The 21803-nt window shown below is 46.5% G+C and overlaps 3 protein-coding genes and 1 non-coding gene across 5 annotated transcripts in view; 3 read left to right on the plus strand and 1 right to left on the minus strand.

The window, feature by feature from the left end:
- On the plus strand, positions 1-7742 carry spinb (spindlin b). 2 transcript variants are annotated; one of them, XM_005948230.3, is made up of 7 exons: positions 1-129; positions 4455-4784; positions 4869-4917; positions 5064-5158; positions 5349-5504; positions 5813-6046; positions 6512-7742. In XM_005948230.3, the coding sequence occupies exons 2-7, from the start codon at positions 4733-4735 to the stop codon at positions 6709-6711; spliced, it is 786 nt and encodes a 261-aa protein (XP_005948292.1). In that variant the 5' UTR covers positions 1-129; positions 4455-4732; the 3' UTR covers positions 6712-7742. The 2 variants fall into 2 exon arrangements, with proteins under 2 accessions (XP_005948292.1, XP_005948293.1); XM_005948231.3 differs by lacking the exon at positions 1-129 and adding an exon at positions 177-793.
- Positions 7743-12652: 4910 nt separating this feature from the next.
- LOC121812362 lies at positions 12653-12750 on the plus strand. Its single transcript, XR_006053015.1, has one exon. It is a non-coding gene; the product is annotated as a small nucleolar RNA U13 (small nucleolar RNA).
- A 338-nt stretch (positions 12751-13088) lies between these two features.
- Positions 13089-17020, plus strand: mak16 (MAK16 homolog (S. cerevisiae)). Its single transcript, XM_005948227.3, has 10 exons — positions 13089-13784; positions 14365-14414; positions 14496-14605; positions 14694-14758; positions 14937-15088; positions 15195-15249; positions 15691-15765; positions 15845-15952; positions 16076-16141; positions 16367-17020. Exons 1-10 carry the CDS (start codon positions 13770-13772, stop codon positions 16583-16585), a joined length of 915 nt encoding a protein of 304 aa, XP_005948289.1. The 5' UTR covers positions 13089-13769; the 3' UTR covers positions 16586-17020.
- Positions 17021-20247: 3227 nt separating this feature from the next.
- Positions 20248-21803, minus strand: part of LOC102293273 (ras-related protein Rab-14) — a 4996-nt gene continuing 3440 nt past the window's right edge. Inside the window, exons 5-8 of the mRNA XM_005948229.2 lie at positions 21252-21318; positions 20884-20971; positions 20769-20799; positions 20248-20601 (exon numbers count right to left, since the gene is read on the minus strand). Coding sequence (XP_005948291.1) covers positions 20424-20601; positions 20769-20799; positions 20884-20971; positions 21252-21318 — 364 coding nt within the window. The 3' untranslated portion in view covers positions 20248-20423. The remainder of the gene's footprint in view (positions 20602-20768; positions 20800-20883; positions 20972-21251; positions 21319-21803) is intronic.

Consider the following 21803-nt stretch of genomic DNA (forward strand, 5'->3'; position numbering starts at 1 on the left):
CTTTCCCGCCCTCCCTCCATCTTGGCGCAGCTAGCTTGACGCAGCGGAGCGCCAAAGGGAGGCTGAGCGGATCAATTTGGAGCCTCGGCGGCTGATCGGGATTATGCGGCGCTTCTGATCTCTGTGTCGGTAAGAACGTGCGACCCTCACGCGCCGCCGGTGACCGAGCCGTGCGTGCGCCGCTGTTTGTGTGCAGAGCCGCGCGCTCAGCGGCCGTTTTCTCCGCAGCAGACCTCCCTTCTCCTTTGTTCGCCTGCGCCTGCTCTCGCACCGCTGCGGGTTTTCTCGGTACTGGCGCAACATGGCCGCCGCGCGTGCGGGGGAACGAGCCAATTAGCTGCGCGCATATTTTGATATTTAGCGTGAGGATGCAGCTCGATGAGGAGGAGGAGGAGGAGGAGGGGGGCGGGTAAAAGTGTGACCTCTGCGTGGTCATCTTCATCACCACCATCAGCAGCAGGACTAGCTCCTCCAGCCTTCAGGTGCGGAGGGAGCAGCTCTAAGAACCGCTGTGTGCGGGTTTGAAGCCACAACAGTGAGTCGGTCCGGTGTCACCAGGCCGTCCTCACCTGCCACACAGTCCGGAGGCAAACACCTGAGGTCGGTCCCCCGGTCAACCCCCCTCTCCCCGTGGAGTAAAGGTGTAATCATAATAACCAAAGTATTTTTTATGGCAGAGCTAAAAAAAAAAAATGTCAGCAAACTAAAGTTTTAGGTGTTTCCAAGTGGCCGGAGGGCGGAGGTTATCCACTGTGGAGAGGATACTACTCGCGAGCTTAGTGACACTTCACACGTAGGTGTTTTGCTGTTGTTTACTTTATTTTCTCTCATCTGCACACCTTCTGTTTGCTTGGTTTTTTAAAACAATCAAATAAATTTTTCGTAATTTTGTGCTCCAAAATTGGGAGATGTCGGCCCTCTCGCACTAAATTTAAGTCCAATTGTCTGTTTTTAGTTTCTAGTGTCCCTGAACTTCTGTAGTTGTCAGACTTGTTGTTGTTTCTCTGTGACAAATCTGAACCACGATTAGAAAACCTTCCAATAATCGTTTCAAACGGAGTTTACTTGATGCTGATCGTCTTACAGGCATCTGTAGAGCAGGAATTCCCTCAGATATGGACTGCTGTTTCTCAGGTTAAATCCAGACAAGTTCCCCGCTATCACTGTCACAATAGGAGCAGAGCCAAAGTGCGTTACGTCCCATGATGTTTCATTCTGGACTGGAATGTGAGCGTGATGACAGTGGAGATGGAAAAATGTATAAACGTTAGATAAAAGTCAAGAAGGCAGCACATTTAATGAAAGTAGGAGTGGTCCCAGCATGGAGCCTTGGGGGATGCCACACAAAAGTGAGAAGTTTCCTGCTTTGAAGGGGCAAATGAGCAGTGATCAACCATCACGGAACAAAAGCCACGACTTAAACGACATGAGCTGGAAACACTTGTAACAAACAACACAGTGGATCCACAACGCTGTGAAAAACTCTTAGATTTAAAAACAAAGTCAGTATTTTAAAGCAAAACCTCTTTTTTTCCTTTTAACCTGCGGATCGTTCCAGATGCACCGAGGACACAGGGTCAGACTTCATGACCTTTGAACAGGTCGCCGCGGTTCTCCATGTACGTTGCTCACCATTCCAGTAAATCTGAAGGACACACTTTGGTCTTAATGATTTCTGCAAAAGTAACTCAATGGTTAAATTATAGGGAAAAGTTTTAGCCATTATATTTTCATACAAAACTCAAACCGGATTCAAGCTAAGTTTAAACGGGTCACTGGTGGATTTTAACAGGTCGCTGAAAATAGAAGCCTGAGGAGGAAAGGCTGCAGTGTGAGGAAACAAAGGCTTATTTTGAGCTGTAAATCACGCAGAGCTACTGTGAGAGAGCAGAATAAGTCACCTTTACTAACGAACTCTTAATGTTACCAGATCTATTCAGAATATTGTCTGGAAATCAGATTTAATAAGTAAGTGTCTTATTTCTTCCTGACGTGCGCTTGTCTTTGAGCCATTAAAGGATGTAGGTGAGCAGCTTTGGTGTCAATTCAGATGTTTACAAAGCAGATATTTGGGTTTGAAGCGCAAATACGTGGATTCAGTTCAAGATTGTAGAAATATTTCATTACAAATTCATATTGAGTCCAGAGTTTGTTGATCAGATGATGATATTCTTGAATAAAGTATCAGGTTTTGTCAGTGTAGCGCTTACAGACGGGTTTGTTTGGGTCCCTGTTTGGATTCAGTGTGAGAAGGTTTCCCTGCAGATGCTCATTCACCTGTCCGGAGTTTAAAGGCTGCTTCTCAGAGTGACCCTCTATCCTGCTCTTCTGCTGCGAGTCTGCCGTTACGCGGTGATGTCACTGTGACCCGGCGGTTGGTGTCGCAGCAGCAGGTCTGTGGTTTCTGCTGCAGGTGCGGTGACAGCTGCAAACATCAGGAGCAGCTCGGTGCGAATCCTCCCGCCGCCGTTTGTGACCTGGTTAAAGCGTGGAGGGGATTTTCAGGCTCAGTCCTGTTTTCTGTTTGGTTACCAGAGGAAGGCATCTTCGTTCACGCCGACTGTTCTACCTGCTGCAGTTCTGTTTTTACGTAGATCTAATCTTTCTAGAGAGGAAGTGACGAGGGTGACTGACTTCTCGTGGTCCTTGAGCTGATTTATCAGATGGTAGGAGGGCTGGTTAACGCTTCGCTTTCTTATTTGGCAGGAACTATATTATTATATATAATAATATGTATTAAAAGACTGTGTGGATATTCGTCTGCTTGGATTTGTTTTTCATGCACAGGTGTTATGTTTTTAATTTTTTAATGTGAATAATATCTACCATCTCACTGCATCGATGCCCAACAAAGAAGGATTATTTTGAACTTTGGATCATACAAAACTGCTGTAGTAGAGTCCAAGAGCAAAAACGTGGCACTTTCATTAAAAACTACAAGATAATGATCAAACATGTATTAAATTAATAATCTGTGTGTCATTAAAAGATGGTGAGGTCCATATACTTGCACTGGCGCTGTCTTTGTTGTTTCAGCTCTTAACCACAACCTGAATTTCCTCAATTCCTGCAGATTTGCAGGAGTCGAATAAATGTGTGTTAGCTTCAGTTCAGTGCTGTATTTCTGGCCTAAAGCTGACAGATACAGCTGTGATCCAGAGTTATAGAACCATCCTGGTCCCGTACAGCTGGAGGAGGAAATAATCCATCGACAGCTCTGCTGTCACTTCCAATATAAATGAAGACAGAAAACTAAACAGCAGTGATGTTTGTAGGGTTACTGAAGTTGGGCTAGCTGCTATATAATGTTGTGCTACGTGATTGCTAGCTACACAGCTATGTTAGCATAAACACAGTGAAGCTGGAGGACGAACGCTAACACTTTTCCACTCGATAAAAGTTAACGTGAAGGTTCCTGATGGTTAGAGACAAATACAGTCGCATGGCAGGATGCTGTAAACGGACCAAACTTCAGTCAGGAGAACAACTGAGATAATCCATCCACAATACGAGGTTAGTGATTAATATACTGCTGCATGGGCTGTAGCTACATCAGAAGGGCTTAAAAATTGCGTTTTTAAATGAATAGGGATGATAATTAAAACCAAGAGAGGTCGACAGGGATCACTGACTGTTTTTCGGGGATTGTTGACATCAAATAGAACGTGATACAAAACATTAAAATGTGTTAAAAACACAACAGCTTTAATACACACAGAGCAGTTTGGGCCCAGAAGCAAAATTCATACATCATCACTTAAAGAGTGGATCAGGCTGTAAACATGTTTGTTTCTTTTGTTTTAACGTGTGAGTCTATGGGACTGACTCACTGCTCACTGAGTAACAAACAGCGGGTTGCAGCATTCCTGACTTTGACCTCTGACCTTTAGAGCCTTTGACTGCCAACCAGTAATCAGATTAGTCACAAACTCTGCTTTAAATGTATCCAACGCTGGACGTTTTACCTTCAGCAGAGATTTAAAAGGAGACGCCTTCAGCTGCTGTGATTGGTCAGGATCCATAAAACATTAACGTCGCTGCATTCAGTCCGACCTGCGAGATTCATCAGGCTAATCAGTCCTTGCTGTTCACCACGAGTCACTCTGCTGACCTTTTGACCTCCAGTCTAGCAACTGCTCTCATCCAATCAAACGTTGTTAAACTCGTGACTGATAAACTGAGTTTCCTGTTTGGAGTTTTTGTTGTTTAACTGTCAGGATGCATCGTTTAGACTTCCTTTTTCAGCCTCGTGTGCCATGTTCGTTCGTTCGTTCGTTTGTTTGTTTGTTTGTTTTCTCTTTTAAAACTTACACATTTTTATTTGGCTTTTCTTTAACAAAACAAGCTTTTTAAACTTTACGTAGTGGTTGTATTAAAACGTCTATATTAAATTCATCACTCTGATGTAAAACGTTGGCGTTTACGTGTCCGTGTCTCCGTCTTTTCCTCCTCAGATTGAACGCATCGTTCCCGTATAGGTTCTGGCAGCTGTGACGTCACTTCCAGGCGTTAGTCTGTACCCAGCCTGAATGCAGCCTCTCCAGGGTCCAGCCTAATTCCTGGTGCTCCTTCACTCCCGCCTCCTCCCTCCTCTCCCCACCCTTTCCCCCTTCCTGCCCCACCCCTCCTTTCCTCCACCCTCATCCTCCACCCTCCACATCAGCCTCACACAAACTCCCAGCATTTAGCCCGGACTGCTGGTGTGGTTGGCTGCTCCTCTACAGGTGGATGAATGAAGACCCCCTTCAAGAGCCCAACGGCGCCGCGGCCCCGAGCGGACGGAGGTGAGTTACATGAGCGAGGCGCTCCACCCATGTCCGTGACACGCTGCCGACTGGTCATCAGACTGATGTGTTTGTGTGTTTCAGGACATTCGGGCGTCTCTGCAAACATGATGAAGAAAAAGAATCCGCACAAGTAAGTAAAACAGTTTTTTTTTCATTTGTACAATAAAGTTTTTAATTAAAAGACACAACAAATGAATGAAAAGTCACCAGCTCGCACCGGTGTCACACCATCTTCTCCTCCTCACCCTTCATCGTGTCTGAACCTCCTCCTTGCAGGAAGCAGAGGACCAGCGTGGGTCCCAGCAAGACCCTGACTCAGCCCAGAAGGAACATCGTGGGCTGCAGGATCCAGCACATCTGGAAGGAGGGCAGTAAGTCGGCTCCATGTGATTCTCCTCTGTCTCATTTTCCTTTTGATGCTTCATATTTGATTAGTTTGGCGAGTTAAACATTAACATGTCCCTCAGTGGATCAAATGATGGTTTATAGAAACGCAGAAAGTTAAGCATCGTGTGAGAACGAGTCACCTGTGCTGGTGTTTACGTGTCTGCTTCCTCTCAGGTAAGTCGTCGCAGTGGAAGGGGACGGTCCTGGACCAGGTGCCCGTTAACCCCTCCCTCTACCTGATCAAATACGACGGCTTCGACTGCATCTACGGCCTGGAGCTGTACACCGACGAGCGGGTGGTGGGGCTGGAGGTTCTGCCCGACAGAGTGGGTGAGGAGCCACCCGTCATGGCCGCCGCGTTTGGCTCGTGGCGGAAATAAGCTGTCAGCCGCAGCGACACACGGCCAGACGAGTTTTAACGTGTGACTGTCACAAACTTTATGGACACCGAGGTCCGCAGCAGCGGCTGCTGATTGGCTCATTGTGTCAGACGTTTTCTGTTGTATTGCTGCAGATTAAGCCGAATACTCGAGTAAATGCACGTAGTTACTGCTGTTACTTTATTTAACATCCTGCCCGGCGTCCCAATGATGTAACCGCACCTCTCCGTGTGTCTCTCTGTCCCGCGATTGGTCCAGCTCCGGCCCGTGTGACCGACTCACTGCTGGCAGACACGATGATCGGTAAGGCGGTGGAGCACATGTTCGAGACGGAGGACGGGCCGAAGGAGGAGTGGAGGGGGATGGTGCTGGCCCGCGCTCCCATCATGACCTCCTGGTTCTACATCACCTACGAGAAGGACCCGGTGCTCTACATGTACCAGCTGCTGGACGACTACAAGGAGGGCGACCTGCGCATCATGCCCGACTCCAGTGAGTGTGAGCGCACTGGGCGGCGTCACAGCTCGCCACGTTTTTCTCTGTTTCAGTAAAAAGTGAAGCAGGAAACTGAGCGCTGAAGCAGCGAGTTGTTGGCATCAAAGAACCAACGTGTTCATGAGTGGGAGCGCTGCCAGTGCTCGCAGGCTCAGCTTCCTTCCTGTGTGTGTGAGAGTAATCCACATGTGGGCCTTTATCGGCTTCTGTGCCATCCAGACGCTTGCTGCTTCCACGCTGGCTGATGTGGGTTCCTTTCAAGGTTTCACTCAAACAAGCTCAGCGCTGCTTTGGTTTTCTGTTTCATGAGGCAGAGTACTCGAGTAAATATTACTGCTGGTACTTCCTGATTATCAAACACCTGCTGCTTTGGTGTGTTTAATACTCTATCAATCGCCTCGTGATCAAATTCTGCAAAGACGATAAATAAAGTTGACCTTTTCTCTGTGTTCGTGTCTGCAGACGACAGCGTGACGGCGGAGCGAGAGCCCGGCGAGGTGGTCGACAGTCTGGTGGGCAAACAGGTCGAGTATGCCAAAGAGGACGGCGGGAAGAGGTCGGGAATGGTGATCCACCAGGTGGAGGCCAAACCCTCCGTCTACTTCATCAAATTCGACGACGACTTCCACATCTACGTCTACGACCTGGTCAAGACCTCCTAAGACCAGAAACCCTGTTTAAAAAAGACTTGCTGAGAACCACCAACCCCCCCAGAAACCCTCTGCCCAGTGCAGACCAGTCAGCTCTGTACTCTCTTTGGTGAAATGCCTTAAAACAGGACAAAAATCCAGACAGCGCCCTTCAGACCAGCTCCAGTCGTCCATCGCTCATCGTTCCACTTTCACAAAATCGGTTTTTGAATAAATAAAATCTGCTTCACCCAGAGGTGTAGAGAGGACTCGATCCTGAGACCCCCACAGAGAGAACGCAAGGTTTTCTGAATAAGTACTCCCTTCCCTGAACCCCGTCGGACCCTCTGCGACCTCCGTTATCTGACGAAGAGGGGGGCGAGCAGCTCTGCGGGGGTCGATGAAGGGACGGGACTTCAGGAGCCGCATTCTCAACGACGTCTATCTGCAAACCAACACTGAGAGATGCAGCGGGGAAACAGACTTTGGGTTCATCACTTGTCTCTTTCTTGTTGCTGTTTGTGTCCCACAATCATTTTGTTTCACATCAAACATCTTCAGTGTTTGTTTTCCCAAATTCAGCATCCAGGAAACAGCAAAGTGTGAATGAAGACACCATACTGTTGTTTTCTGAGCATGTTTTCCATCATTGCAGCTGTGATTTGGGTTCACATCTGTCGTCTCCGTCATAAAAACAGCTGTCCTGGTTGGCTCCAAAGCTGACGTCGGATCTTAAACACAAAATAGTTTTTTTATAAAGGTGTGCTCCCCTTCCTCCTGCTGCTGCTGTAGAGTTTACATGGTTTGTGTCATACCTTTTCTCTGTATTGACACCTTTATGTTTTTATCTGTTGTGTATACTTTTTATTACCCACTTAGCTTGTAGGACGCTTGCGGCTGTTGCAGGTGTGTACAATAATGTTTCTACAACTGACGGATTTCACTTTGCTCACTGACTCTGGATTTGGGCGCTCGTCCCCGGGTTCACGGCTCGCTGTAAAACAGCATAAACTCTTAGCTGATGTAGCTCCGCCCATCACAGTAGGTGGTCTTTTTTTTTTTTTCTTGCACCAAACAGCTGACGCATAAACAGCCATGTTGCCTGAACCACATCTCGTGTGCCTGATTAAAAGATCTCAAACTATATGTTTAAAAATCCAACATAATTTCCTTTGTAGTTGCCAAACAGTTCATTCTGATTCTGGATCCAAACGGATTTCAGTCCAGAACATTCCTGTTAGACGACACGTCCCAGGTGAAATACGTTTTGGTTTACAGCGGAGTCTCATCAGCGCGTTTTTTTCCCCCTTTTTCCAGCGCGAGGAAACGGTTTAAAGTTCTCATCCTGGACTCTGCATTCCCAAGCTCTAGAACAAGTCTTCGTCCTCTAGAACTAAAATACCCAAATTTAACATCTCACCGCGTTCGTTTGCCGTTTAGGTTCAAGGTTTTCTGTTAGATTTCCCACAAGTTCTACAACACTGAGGCAAACATTGTAGACAGTCTTGAGAACCCCAGCTTCCCTGATTCTGGGCCAAATCTGGATTAGAAATCTTAACATCCTCTCAGATTTGGACCTTAACCTGCTCTTCTGGACCCTGTTTGTCTGTTTCCGTCAACATGTATAACAGACATTTTTATTGTCATTATTATTTTATTATTTTTGTTTTTTTTAATTATTCAAGAATCTGTTTTATGTTGTCCCAACGTCTGTCCTCTTGGTCGCAGAACCAACTGTCCTAAACTGCCCAGCTATACGTCCTAGACCATGAAGGTCGAAATATTCTAGAAAATCAAACATGTTCAGCTTCTGAGGTTTTTGTGGGATAATTGTTTTTTATATTCTAGACTTTTGTTTTGTTCTAGAGTCTGTTTTTCAGTATTGTTTCCCATGAAAGTCTCGATTCAAGAATGTATCTGGTTTGGAAAGATGATTATGACTTCCAGAGTTGACAAAATATCTTTCAACAGTTCAGCTAATGTTCGGGGCTCTGTGGTTTTACATCAAACTATGTGCTGCTCTGGATGACTCTGGTTCTGGAGGATATTTGATTGATTGAACAAAAACGTTTTTTCAAGTGTTTGAAAAAGTCAGTTTTTTTCCTAGACATCATATGATGGAACATTTATTTCTTCAGTATTTTGTTTGTTCCTCTGTCCCCCCCCCCACACTCTTCATCCTGTCTGTGTTGGTTCTGGACGGTCAGATTCTAGAATCGTTTAACTGTGGAACCTTTTTCAGGTTTGATCTCAAACAGCGCTGGAATATTTTACGGAGTCTAGAACAAATCTTAAATCCTTTTTACAGTTTATTCTAGAATCTGTTTCCAGAATTGCACTAAAATAGATTTTATGTGTATTTTCATTCAAAGAAAAATGCTTGTAGAGTCTTTGGTTGAAATTGTGTTGAATCCTTCTTTACTTGAGTCTGGAACCTTCTACAACATCAGGCCCAGGCTGCTGTAGAATCAGTGGAAGCCACATGGAGGCGTGTCGACAGTTTCCTTACTAATCCGAGAGCGTACGTGCAGAAAATGGAGCCTGCACATTTGAAGCTCTTTGAGAGCTGCGGTTTGATTCTGTGCGATGCGAGGAAAATGTTGAAGCTGTTTTTGGTCTTTTTGTTTTCAGATTCTAGAAAACATTTGTCTCTGATTGGAGTCACTTCTCTCTAGAGCTGTTCTGGTTTACGTGTGAGTTCTGATTGAAGGCTTGTTGAGGTTTGTTTTCAGAATCTGATCCCACACGATTCTAGAATCTGTACTTTAATATCCCGTCAGAATGCACATGATGAAAATGCCATTGAAGGATTCCCACCTTATGTTGTTTTTCCTTAGGCTCTAGAAGCCGTGTCCTCATCCTGTCACTAACGTCAGAGTCTAGAGCTCTTTGTCGGTTTGTCTCAGATTGAAATCATCTGTTGTTTTTCTAAACTCTTCAGATTTGATTTGATTATTTTGTATTTTTATTTTATCGGCTGGAGGACGCAGGAACCTGAACACGTTCTGGATGGTGGATTCATACACGTGCACGTATGTCTGCTCACTGTGGCGTGAGCTCCGGCACATTTCACACAGGCTTAATTCCAGAATCTGTTCATCCCATCCACGGCTGCTCTAGAGTCACCGTGACGTTGTTAGGCGTGTTACTTGGCTTCACTACAGTTTACTACAGCTACGAATCACAGGATGTGCTGAGAGACTCCGGGGTGGGGTGGGGGTCGGGCTTGGGGGGTGATGTGAATGCCGAGCCTCCCTGATGTGGAGTGGTGCGTTCAGGAGCCGTTTGTACTTTCCAGGAAACCTTTGATGTGTAGCGTGTGTGTGTGTGTGTGTGTGTGTGTGTGTGTGTGTGTGTGTGTGTGTGTGTGTGTGTGTGTGTGTGTGTGTGTGTGTTCAGAGCAGTGTTGTTTTTGCATGCATATATTAGCTCTGTGTAAATCGATGTGAGTTGCATGTCCGTGTAGTTTTCAGTTGTCCGGCTGTCTGTTGTGGCTTTCGGTGCCTTTTTGTTTCTTCTTCTTTTACTTGTCCCCCGTGTCCCTGATGACATTTGTTGTCGGGTTAATGGTCCAAAAAAAGAAAGGGGAAAAGCATTAAACGGGATCCCGGACCAGCAGGGCACGCAGCCGTTACGAGTCCAGCAGCAGAGCTTGTACAGACGTCGCAGCGGCGGTAATGTGTGTGAACTCTGTTTTGGTTTTGTTCAGTTTTTGGGTGGATCGTCCCTTTAAAGTGTGCCAACCTACAGATGCCAGTGTTGTACAGCAGTGAACAGCTCACTATTTACTAAAATAAACTGTTTCTCTGTTTTTGCACTCGGACTCGCTCGTTCTTTCTGCCTCCGACACTTCGTTCTGTACAAACTGTGACACACTGATCCTCAGAGAGAGCAGAAACCAGATTTTGGCTTTAGACTGGGACTGGGTGTAAAATGGATTTGGGTTCACTTTTTAACACAGACAGTGGATCTTTGCTGAGCTTGTGTAGTTACCAAAGTAGAAGTGGATCATTGTCTTAAAGCGATAATGTTCCAAAACACAAGTCCACCTGTGATTGGCTCAGAAAACACAAAGCTTTTGTAGTCGGAGTCTGTTTATGAGGTTTATTAAGTATTAAATATTTAGAGTCGTTTGAACATTGCTCTCACTTTAATTGTAACGAAGTGTTTTGAGAGGATAGTCGTGTCCCATATCAAAGAATCCATCCCGGACACATTCGACTCTGCAGGTTTGCATATCGGAAGAATCGTTCTACCGAGGACGCCGTTAATGCAGCGTTCCACACAGCCCTCTCACGCCTCGAATATAAGGACACCTATGTTCGAATGCTGTTTATAGACTACAGCTCAGCATTCAACACCGTCAGCCCAAACAGACTGGTGGAAAAGCACCTCACAGGCAGGCTTCAGGCAGTCAGAGTTGGTATCTCACGTACAAAGATAGTGAGCCCAGGGACCCCCCAAGGCTGTGTGCTCAGTCCACCCCTGTACACCCTCTTCACCTATGACTGCATCCCCTCCCAGAGCAACACCTCCATCATTAAGTTTGCTGACAACACAACCATTGTTAGGCTGATAGCTGTTGGAGAAGAGACGGCCTGCAGTGAAGAGGTGGCTCAGCTGGTGGCCTGGTGCCTGGAAAATCTGTCCTTAAATGTTGAGAAGACTAAGGAGGTGATTGTTGACCCGAGGATGAGGAGAGACCAGCACGCCCCACTATGTATTATTAACCCCGATTCTTTTGTCCCCATGATAGAACAGAGAAAACCGACTCATAGTGTGTTAAAACATTTATATTTCTTTTATTCAATCATCTTCTGGAAGAGAGAGACCCCTGCACAGCCCAAAACGCCAGTTGCAGGATCTCTAACATTTGACGCTGAACATGTGTCTTATATGGTGTTATTTCTGTACTTCAGACGTCACACACAGTTTCATTACAAACAAACTCCTTCTACTCAGTTCTTATTTTCTGTGTCTGATTTATTAATATGCCTGTGCACTAAAACTTCCTGTGCAGAGGGTGAAGACCTTCAAATTCCTCTGCACCCACATCAGTGAGGATCTCACCTGGACCCATAACCACGGCAGATCATCAAGAAGGCTCAACAACAACTCTTCTTCCTGAGGAAGCTGAGAAAATTAGGATTAACCTCCAAACTTCTCAGCAATGTTTACAGATGAACAGTTGAGAGTATCCTGACAAACTCCATCAGTGTGGTACGAGAACAGCACCACTCAGGATAGGGATGCACCCACCCACAGCACACACTGTTCACACTCCTGCCATCTGGCAGACGCTACAGGAGTGTGAAAGTAAGGACAACCCACAGGCCATCAGGCTACTGAATCCCTGACTAACTGTCGAACTGTGATTGTCTATCAATAACCTGACCTGTAAATTTGCAACTGTGAACATTTATATACAATATAACACAACTTCATACAACATAAACAATTTTAATATTTGCACATTCTGAATATCTTAACACTGTGTTGCATAACTACTTGCACTTTCAAATTTTAACTACACCCTACCCTTGTGTACATAAACACATAAGTACTACATTTATTCTTTATATTAGTTACTTGTTTATTTAGTTGTTTGAAGGGAACTCGCAAAGTAACAATTTGATTGCTCAGCGTAACCATTTGTGTTTTGCGGTGTATATGACATTAAACTTCTTCAGTCTTGTGTTTTTATGTTGCAGCTCCCCTCCAGAGCGCTGGGGTCGCTGCAGAGCTGATTTGAACCGCGGTCTTTCCCAGAATGCATCGCTCCCGTCAGACCAGAAACCCGTGCTGCTCTCACGTTTCCCCGCTCAGAAACATTACAACCTTTAGCGTGCCGCGCTGTCGGAGTTTGCGCAGTGAGCTGATGAAGTCAAGAGAAACGCTCACGTGAAGAAGAGCACCGTCACTCAGAGCGCTGGAGCCGCTCCGTAAAGCCTCAGAGCGCGTGCGCTGTATTATGATCCTTCTTGTTCAAGAAGTATGATGATTGGTGCGTTCACGGACCATCCGTGTAAGGTGCAGCCTTCTTGTTACGCATGCGCCTCAGCCCGTCTGACCTTGACAAGAAGCATTTGTAAGATACGGATCATTAGTCAATGTTTCATATTATCGCTTATCAGGATGTGCCTGCAGTGATGTTCTACTCTACACAGTTCTATCTCAGATTCTGTACTTGTACATGTTTGTAGTAATAGTGTAGTTTTGTTAGTGGTGACACTTTCTTTAGTTGTAAACATGCTTTTTACTGTCGGTGCTGTCGTTTTGTTTTGTCTCAGTTATTTAATGATAAATACACATAAACAGAATCCCAGTCAATGTTTTTGAATGACAGGGATGCCACAGACTCGGAGTGGGTGGTGGGTTAGGTGTCACGTCCCAGTCTGATGGTCTTTACTTACAAACACCTGTACAGGCTACACAACAACTCTTTAAACCACAATCATGTGAACCTGAATGCACCACAGAGCAAAAACATCTGCTTTAGGGTTCACAGAGAAACAGGAGTCATTTTGTTTGAGTGCAGAAGTGGGTCAGTGAACTCAGCACACAGCAGGTCAGCTGACTCCCCAGAGTCTGACTGCACTGACCCATCAACCCAGCGACCTCCACCTAAATGTTGAAGTCAAGCTGAGCTCCGCCAGTAACGTCTCGGTGATGTGTTTATGTGTTTCCTGTCATGAGTGGAACTTCTAGTTGTGGTTGTACGGGAGATGGGAGGTGTAGATGAAGTTCTCCACCTGGCCGGGTGCATGCTGATGGAGGCTTCTCTGTTTCCAGTGCTTTCCGCTTTTAATCTCTATTCAATCGTCTTTATTCAGCAGCAGCCCAATCACACCGTTTTACACGAATGCATGCGCTAAGTAATAATAACATCTACAACACACGTTACATCTCGAAGTCTCGCGATGTTTCTTCCGGGTGACGTCACTCCGGATGAGATTTCTGTCCAAACACAGATGGTGTCGCCCTGATCGTCCATGTGGTTCCAGGTCTGCTGAAAAAGCCTCACGCCGTGATCGGAACTTATTTAATTTTATTATATCTGGCGAGCCGACCCGCTCTGAGAGGACCCGGAAATGCAGCACGACGACGTAAGTGTCACAAAGCCGCCGAGAAGCGCTGTTAGCTCTGCGTGCTAACGCTAGCTGGCCGGTGAGAGCTCCGGAGTTTAAAGGAACCATGAGCTGAACCGTACTCATTTATCCGGAGATAAAATACGCGTTTCAACACATCACCAGGCTAAATGCTAGCCGGCTCTTCCGCTCACGCCAAATTCCATTAAATAAAATCAGTTTTAACGTTTTTTAGTTTTCCAGCAAACACTCCGATCAATACATCATGAAGCGGAGTCAGTCACAGACCTGCGTGGACCTCACTTCGGCCACAGTTACCCATCATTCTTTTCTCCGTGTGTCGTAAAGATCATCAGGCTCCACATGAAGGAAAAAGACGAACTGTAGTCAGACTTAAGAAAAGCTCAGCACGCAACACATCCTTAAATAGATTCACGTAAGCAGAAAAGTGCTAAAATGAATTCACACGATAAAATGAAATAAATAGTAAGTCTAATGGTGAAGTTTCTCAAAGTTCAGTGACGAATAATTAAATAAAATCATAAAAAGAAACTGAGGCAGCAGTAATGTGCATCAGTGTGTGATCCGCCCCCTGCAGGTGATCTGGGACATCATTGGAAACACGCAGTTCTGCTCCTTCAAAGTGAAGTAAGTCACGCTCGGCTTGGATTTATCGACTCGTGTCATTGACGAGCTCTGAGCCGTGTCACGTCATGTTTCTCTGTCCAGGACCAAGAGTCAGAACTTCTGCCGGAATGAGTACAACATCACGGGCCTGTGTAACCGCTCGTCCTGCCCGCTCGCCAACAGCCAGTACGCCACCATCAGGGAGGAGAAAGGTGAGTCCTCGCTCGCTCTCATCAGCTTTACCGGCAGATCTCAGGTCAGCAGGTCTTGGGAGTAACGCGAGGAACGTTTGTGTTTCAGGTCAGTGCTTCCTCTACATGAAGGTCATCGAGAGGGCGGCTTTTCCTGCCAGGATGTGGGAGAAGGTGAGCGGCTAAAGTGGGATTATGTCACTCGTCATGGTGGATCACCAGACACGGAGACGTCACGTCTCCTGACGATGGCCCGACGTCTTCGACACGGTTTAAAGAATCTGGTGTAAAAGAAGCTAACTTCAGTTTACAAGATTTTAACTCACGCCTCAAACTGTGTGTGTGTGTGCAGGTGAAGCTCAGTAAGAACTATGAGAAGGCTCTGGAGCAGATAGATGAGAACTTGATCTACTGGCCTCGATTCATCCGACACAAATGCAAACAGAGGTTCACTAAAATCACCCAGTACCTGATCCGCATGCGCAAACTGGTCCTCAAAAGGCAGTGAGTACTCAGACCGTACTGCAGTACACAAAGTACAGCGAGTACTGCGAGTAGGAAGCTGGTGTGTCGTCCCGCCGCGTTCATCCTGCTTGTCTGTGTGTTTCAGGAGGAAGCTGGTTCCTCTCAGCAGGAAGGTGGAGACCAGAGAGAGGAGGAAGGAGGTGAGACTTTTAACCACACCCAAAGGTGGCGCTTGACCACCTAACAGAGCTGCAATCAGATTACGAGAGGTCGTAGGTCACATTTTCCTTACAAATTAGGAGCCGAGTTTAGGTTTTCCACAGACACAGACACGTTGAATAAAGTCTGGAATTCTTTCCTCGCTTTGAAGAGGAACAGCCGTCGAACTGATATTTAAGGCGGAATGACTGATTCGCAGCATCTGAACGGTCCACCTTAAAAGCTGCTGGCAGCTCCTGTTTAGAGGATTCAGGATTTTTTCCTTTTATCTGAAGTTCATAAAATAAAATGATGCAAACATTTGCTAAAAATTACCAAAAGCAGAAGCACTGCTCATTCCTCTGTAGTTCATCTCATCGTGACCTTTGACCTGGAACAGGAGCTCTGACGGCCGTCTCTTCTTTGTTGGTGTTTTCTTTTAGGAGAAGGCTCTGATTGCTGCTCAGCTGGATAACGCCATCGAGAAGGAGCTGCTGGAGCGACTTAAACAGGGAACGGTACGATGCCAACGCGACCGCTGCTCGCACGCCAAGGACGATCGTGCGGTTTAACTCACGGTCTATGTTTGTGTTTCAGTACGGAGACATCTACAACTTCCCCGTGCACGCCTTCGACCGAGCGCTGGAGCAGCAGGACCAGGAGAGCGAGTCAGAGGAGGAGGAGGAAGAAGAAGAGGACGACGAGGTGATTGAGGCAGCTGTTACTACACCAGCTGCTGAACATGTTTGTAAAACTTTATTCTGAAAGGATGTCCTGTGTGTGTGTGTGTGTGTGCGTGCGTGCGTGCGTGCGTGTGTGTGCGTGCAGGACGTCGGGCAGAGAGAGTTCGTAGCAGAAGAAGAAGTGGAGGAGAGCGACCTGAGCGACTTTGAGGTAACTCTTCTCTCTAATGACCAGCAGGGGGCGACTGAAGTCTGATGAACTGCTTTCAGGTCGGACTGAATAAGACAGGAAGTTGAGTCAGAGAGGAGCAGGAAGTCAGAATCCTGAGACATGTTGACGCAGTTTTGTCCTTTCAGATGTCGGTCGCCGCTCTGCTGGCGTGATCTTTAAATGCGATTGTTTGACTGTTACATTAACTGGACTTCCTCCTTGCAGGACATGAACAAGCTGAAGACAAGCAGTGATGAGGAGCAGGACGAGTCCAGCGAGGAGGAGGAGGAGGAGGTTGAAGAGGAGATGGAGGTGCAGACGAAGGCTTTGCGGTCTAAAGGCAAATCTCCGGCGAACGGCTCGGCGGCGAGGAAGAAGCGAGCGTACGTGGAGATTGAGTACGAGCAGGAGACAGAGCCCGCCTCCAAGAGCAGAGCCACGTAGTGACGCTGTGCCCTCGAAGCAAACTCACTGCCGAGGACACGCCCCCTCACCTTGTGTTACCACGGCAACATTTCATAGCTGAGGGGATTGTCCGACCAGCTCTTCTGTTCATGTTTAAAGTCTCGCTCGGCTGGAAGTCATGTGACCAGCACAGAACGACACTGATTGATTAATTGGCCTTTGATAATCAAACAGCCTGATCAGAATGAGTTTTCCCGTTTCACACTTTAAAGACGAATCCATGACTCGCTGCATGTGATCACATGACTGCTGCTTTCACTTTAAACATGAGCAGGAAGTGGAGCCAAAAACAGAACAGTACGTGAGGAAGCGCCCACAGTGACGCTAACGGAGAGAAGACGGACGTGAATGTTTTTCTAAACCCTGTAAACATTTTTATGTTTGAAATAAAAATAAACTTGGAAAAAATGTGAACTTTGAATGCAGTGAATTTTAGTTATAAGTGAATTTAATGTTAACTGAGATAAAAGTCTGCACTGCCCTCTGCAGGCAGACAGAAGAATTACAGTTGAACACAAGAGCAGTGAGTCATCGGCGTATATACAGCATATATATAGTTTATTTACAAAGAACTGAGTCTCCACAGCTGGACAATGACAGCTGCAGAGAATCATTGCAAACAATCAAACAATCAGAATAAACTTTTTTAATTTTAGCAGATTTCTGAAAAATGAACAGACAGAAAAACAGCGACTCCATCACCTGATCTCCACCTCACTGTTATAGTTGCACATGCTTCAGCCAAACAGCAGCGCCTCCCTCAGGCTGATCAGACGATTTTGCTACGAGCACACGGAAAAATAAAAAGGACGTCAGCTGTAGTTTAACCTGATTTCGCTGCATCGTCTTCTCATTAATATATAGAAATTAAGACTCTGAACAGCGTAACGACCGAGGCCATCCCATAAAGTTTTTCCCATTTTGCATAAGAAGTCTTGTGTAATCGTTTTGGATGCTGAGCGCTTTGGCGAGGGAAGCTGAAGGCGCCGATCCCGGTGACGCCTCACAGACTTTTTGGTCACTGCAGAGTAAAAACAAACTTCAGGGTTTTTTATTTTGGGGTCGATCAGGAAAAAACAAAGACAGGACGCCTGAAACGCTTCGTGTTTGTTTTCACCGCATAAAGGTTTTATTGTTAAATCACTCATAGTTGGAGCGCGCTGCTGTCCACCAATCAGACGACAGCAGAGGGTAAAGTCACATGATCGTGCCCCGTTCAGACAGATGTGGACGCGTCACACCCAGATGCTGAGGTGACGTTTTTACTTCATATAACGTGACCTCGGCGCGAGCAGTGACATGATGACCATACGGCGCCCCGGAGGCGACAAAATTGCCCAATTAAGAGATCTGCTGAGTGACGCCATGTTAAATCTACACAAACGGGATCATTTATCATTTCTTTTGTTTTCCTGGGTTTAACCAGTCGACTTTTTCTGGGTCTTCATTCACTTTAATACTACAGACAAAAATTCTCAGAATGTTTTAAAATTTACGTCATATTTTCCAATTTCCCAAAAAAATAAAGTGCAACAAAACTGTAGGAATGTAGAAATACACAACAGGTGATTTACATGCATTAAAGGTAATTAAAAACATTAGTGTAATCATTTCAGTAACGATCAAAGATCTTTTTTGTTAATTTCTGTCAAAAAGTTCCAAAACTTTAAATTTTAATAAAATGTGCAATAACCTTCATGTTGAGGCTCCAGCTCAGCCAGCCGTACTGTGTGTAATACCACTCTCTACCACAGGATGGAGCCGTCGTCCACGCCTGGTTTAAGGTTAAACGGCAGCACACCTGCTGGTGAAACACTCCCCCTGGTGGTGAAACTTTTAATGGCTTATGGACCTTCAACTCCATCTCTCCGGGTTTTGTCACTTCTGGGACTCAAAGGAAACATTTCTCGGGTATTTTGTTAATTTTAGTGTAAATAAGCAGAAATACAGGTAGACTAATTCCAGGTTAACTGATCCAAACTCTAAATGCAAAAGCTGCTCCCTCCCATTAGTGCTCACAGACTTTGGTGGTTTAAAAGTGTGAAATGAAATCTGGCAGAGCATCACTCGGAGCTTTGGGAAGCTTTTAGTGCAGGAATGATTTTTCAAAGAGGAAAACAGTAGATCCAGAAACCATGAAGGCATCATTTTCTCCACAAAGCAAATTCTCCCTCAGATACGCTCGCTGGCGTCTACGGGACGTTTGAAGCAGTGACGTCTCCACAGCAGCGCGGCGGAAACCAGAGAAAGCACAGTGATAAAGTGCAATCCTGGCTCAACAACGCAAACACAATGGCCACAAGGGGGAGCTGTGGGAACATCCTGTATTTATTTGGTTAAAACCAAAAACAGAAACAAGAAAATAATGAAGGCATTTAATAAAAATCCATCCTGAACTGATCCAGCGAGGGGCCGGAGACGTTCGGGTTCTTCATCCCTCCCAGAGCGACCGAGACTCACATCAGTTCACAGACTTCATAAATTGAAGGGGTGGCTGTGTGGGTGGAGCTGCAGGCGCAGACTGTCTCATCCGATGGTTTCTAACAGACCTTGCGACCTCTTTCCTGTCACTATTTTCCTCCCTTGGAGCTGGGAGATGGGAACTTGCAGTAATTTTCATGCATTCAGACGATGCATTCAAATGACTTTCATACTACACAGCAGTGGTGAAAAAGCAAAACCTGGCAGCTGTACTGGCTTCGTGCAGACAGAAAGAGGCAATAAAAGCTAAAACGCCGTCACGACTCGATGGTTGGGGTGCTCCTTTCTCGTTGCTCTCTCAGCTTCTGCTTCCTAAAATAACAGAGGAGCTCAGAGGCTCCTTCAGTCAGCTTCCAGCTTCACAGCGCTCAGGTGCCCTCTTTGGTTCTGAAGGTGACAGACGTCCGCTGGCCTGCGCTCCGGTTCAGTCTACAAGCTCACAACATTTCCCTGCAGAGAGCTGAACATCCCGGGTGAGCCGAGACATCCAGGCAGAGCCAACCGAGGGACGGAGTTTGAACGTAAATCAGAATTGGGAACCTGGACTCGGACTGAGAGCAGCGAGTCTGCTTATTTTGAATTTCATTTTGTCCCAATTTGGTTTTGTTTGTCTGAATTTAAACATTTTACTTATGGGAGAAAAAACGAAAGATGCTAAATCTGTGAAACCTTTACTTTAGTCCGGAATCAGTCGACCCTACTTTGGACTCTGCACAGTCCAGGCCGCACGCCGGCCCGCCATATCTGACTGACAGGAGTCCTCCGTGATCGCCAGCGTTCACCGTCACGTCCTGCTGCGGCGGTTTGTCTGGGTCGGTCTGATCAATGGCGCTGATTGGTTTGTTGATAAGGAAGCCCGAATTTTATGGAAAACCAAATGTGGCGTACTCACGACGATCCTGATCGAGTCTGCAGGAGGTTTTTAATGCGTGTGAGTTGAAGCATCCTCGATGGAGACGCGGTGGGGAGAGCGGCCCAGTTTGGGGGAGTTCTCTGGTTTTGAGATGAAAGCGTTGTGGTTTACGAAGGCCAGATTGACACAGGTCTGTGCTGAGACTGGTTTTGGATGAGGTCGCCGCCTCGGTTGGTCCTGATCTGGGAGCCTTTCTGAGCCAGTTCACGCTGCAGAGATGTGCTTCTAGATTTGGTTTTCAGGATCTGGTCAGAGTTGGTAAAGTCTCGAACGGATGGAGGATTGTTGAATCTTGCTTTGGATTAGAAAACGGCGGGTGGACAGCGCCGATGATGAGTGTGGACTGGTTCTGGGTGTGAGTGTTAGTGCCCGGCGGAGTCCGTGTGTCGGTCTGTTCGATGCGTTCGTACTTTCTGTTCAAGGTTAACAGCTGCAGCCTTCCTTTGCTGGCTGGTTGTCGGGGTTGGGGCGCCCCCCCTGCAGTGTCGAAGGTTTGTGCTGGACTCCCGACTCGGCGGCGTTCAGGTCCAGGCTGCCATCTTGAATGTTCTGGTAGATCCTCTTCGCTGCCTCCAGGAAGGCCTCCTCCACGTTCTCGCCTCTGCAGAAGAAGCAGAGGCCAAACTCGTCAGGACTTATTAAAACATCAGTCATCACAAAGACCCGGAAACACGTGTTCATGCACTTCACCGTTCTGTGGTGTGAACGGGTTTCTGAATGAATCGTAACCATCGAGCCACTACGAGCTCTCTAACACGCCGTACTTACGTCTTGGCACTGGCCTCCAGAAACAGCAAACCTGAGAAACAGGAAGCAGAAATCAGAGAAATCAGCGAGTCTCCGTCTGCTGCTGAGCGTTTATCTGATCGTGCGAGCGTCTCACCGTTCTCCTCGGCAAACTGTTTGGCCTCCTCGTACGTCACGTCTCTCTGAGCCTCCAGGTCGGCCTTGTTGCCGATCAGAATGATCACCTACGACACGGAGACACGCAGACTGAGCAGCGACTCTTCAGCGCGTCACAGGTTAAAGGATGTTTCGTGCACAGCAGCTTAACAGGTGTTTGTTAGCTGCCATAAACGTGAGCAGGGATGTAATAACTGTTTACTTGTAGCTGCGCTCCAGCCAAGTCTGTTTACGCACCGCAGCTCTGGGTCACTTTCACCTTCAGACTCCATTTTGAAATCATTCTCTCTCCTGCCTGAAAAGAAGATTTAAAAGAGTCGCCACAGAAGTCTGCGTGGGCGCACTCACCGTGTTTGGGTTGGTCAGGTTCCTGGCGTCCGTCAGCCAGCTGCTCAGGTGATTGTAGGTACTTCTCCTGAACACACAAAAATAACAAAGTCAATACACTCTCTGAACGTTTGTCTGACATTTAGTCCACAGCAGCATCGACTGTCAGGGCGCCATCAGAGTCACCGCCTGGCAAATATTTAGTTTGGATGAGAATCCTACAAAGGAACCGGTTCTTGTTCGACCTGCTGCTTTCAAGTCACTCTCTAAGATTTAAACATTACCGCCCACCATCAGCCAAGAGCAGGTGGAGGCCTCCATCAACAACCTCATCACATGAAACATAACACTACTTTTAAAGGGACAGTCTACACCCTGCATCACACATGAGTGTAATCCACAGAAAATTCACTCATGCAGGAACTTTTTCCTTTCTCACGTCTACATTCAATGTTATGTATACAGCACAAAAACACAACAAAAGTGGCTTCAGGGCGATTAATGTTTTAATGTAGACCCTACAATAATACACACAGAGGAAACCCCAACAATCACATGACCCCCTATGAGCAG

This window comes from Haplochromis burtoni, unplaced genomic scaffold (assembly GCF_018398535.1).
Source record: "Haplochromis burtoni strain Fernald_Lab_line unplaced genomic scaffold, NCSU_Asbu1 Contig_557, whole genome shotgun sequence".
In the NCBI taxonomy this organism is placed as follows: Eukaryota; Metazoa; Chordata; class Actinopteri; order Cichliformes; family Cichlidae; genus Haplochromis; species Haplochromis burtoni.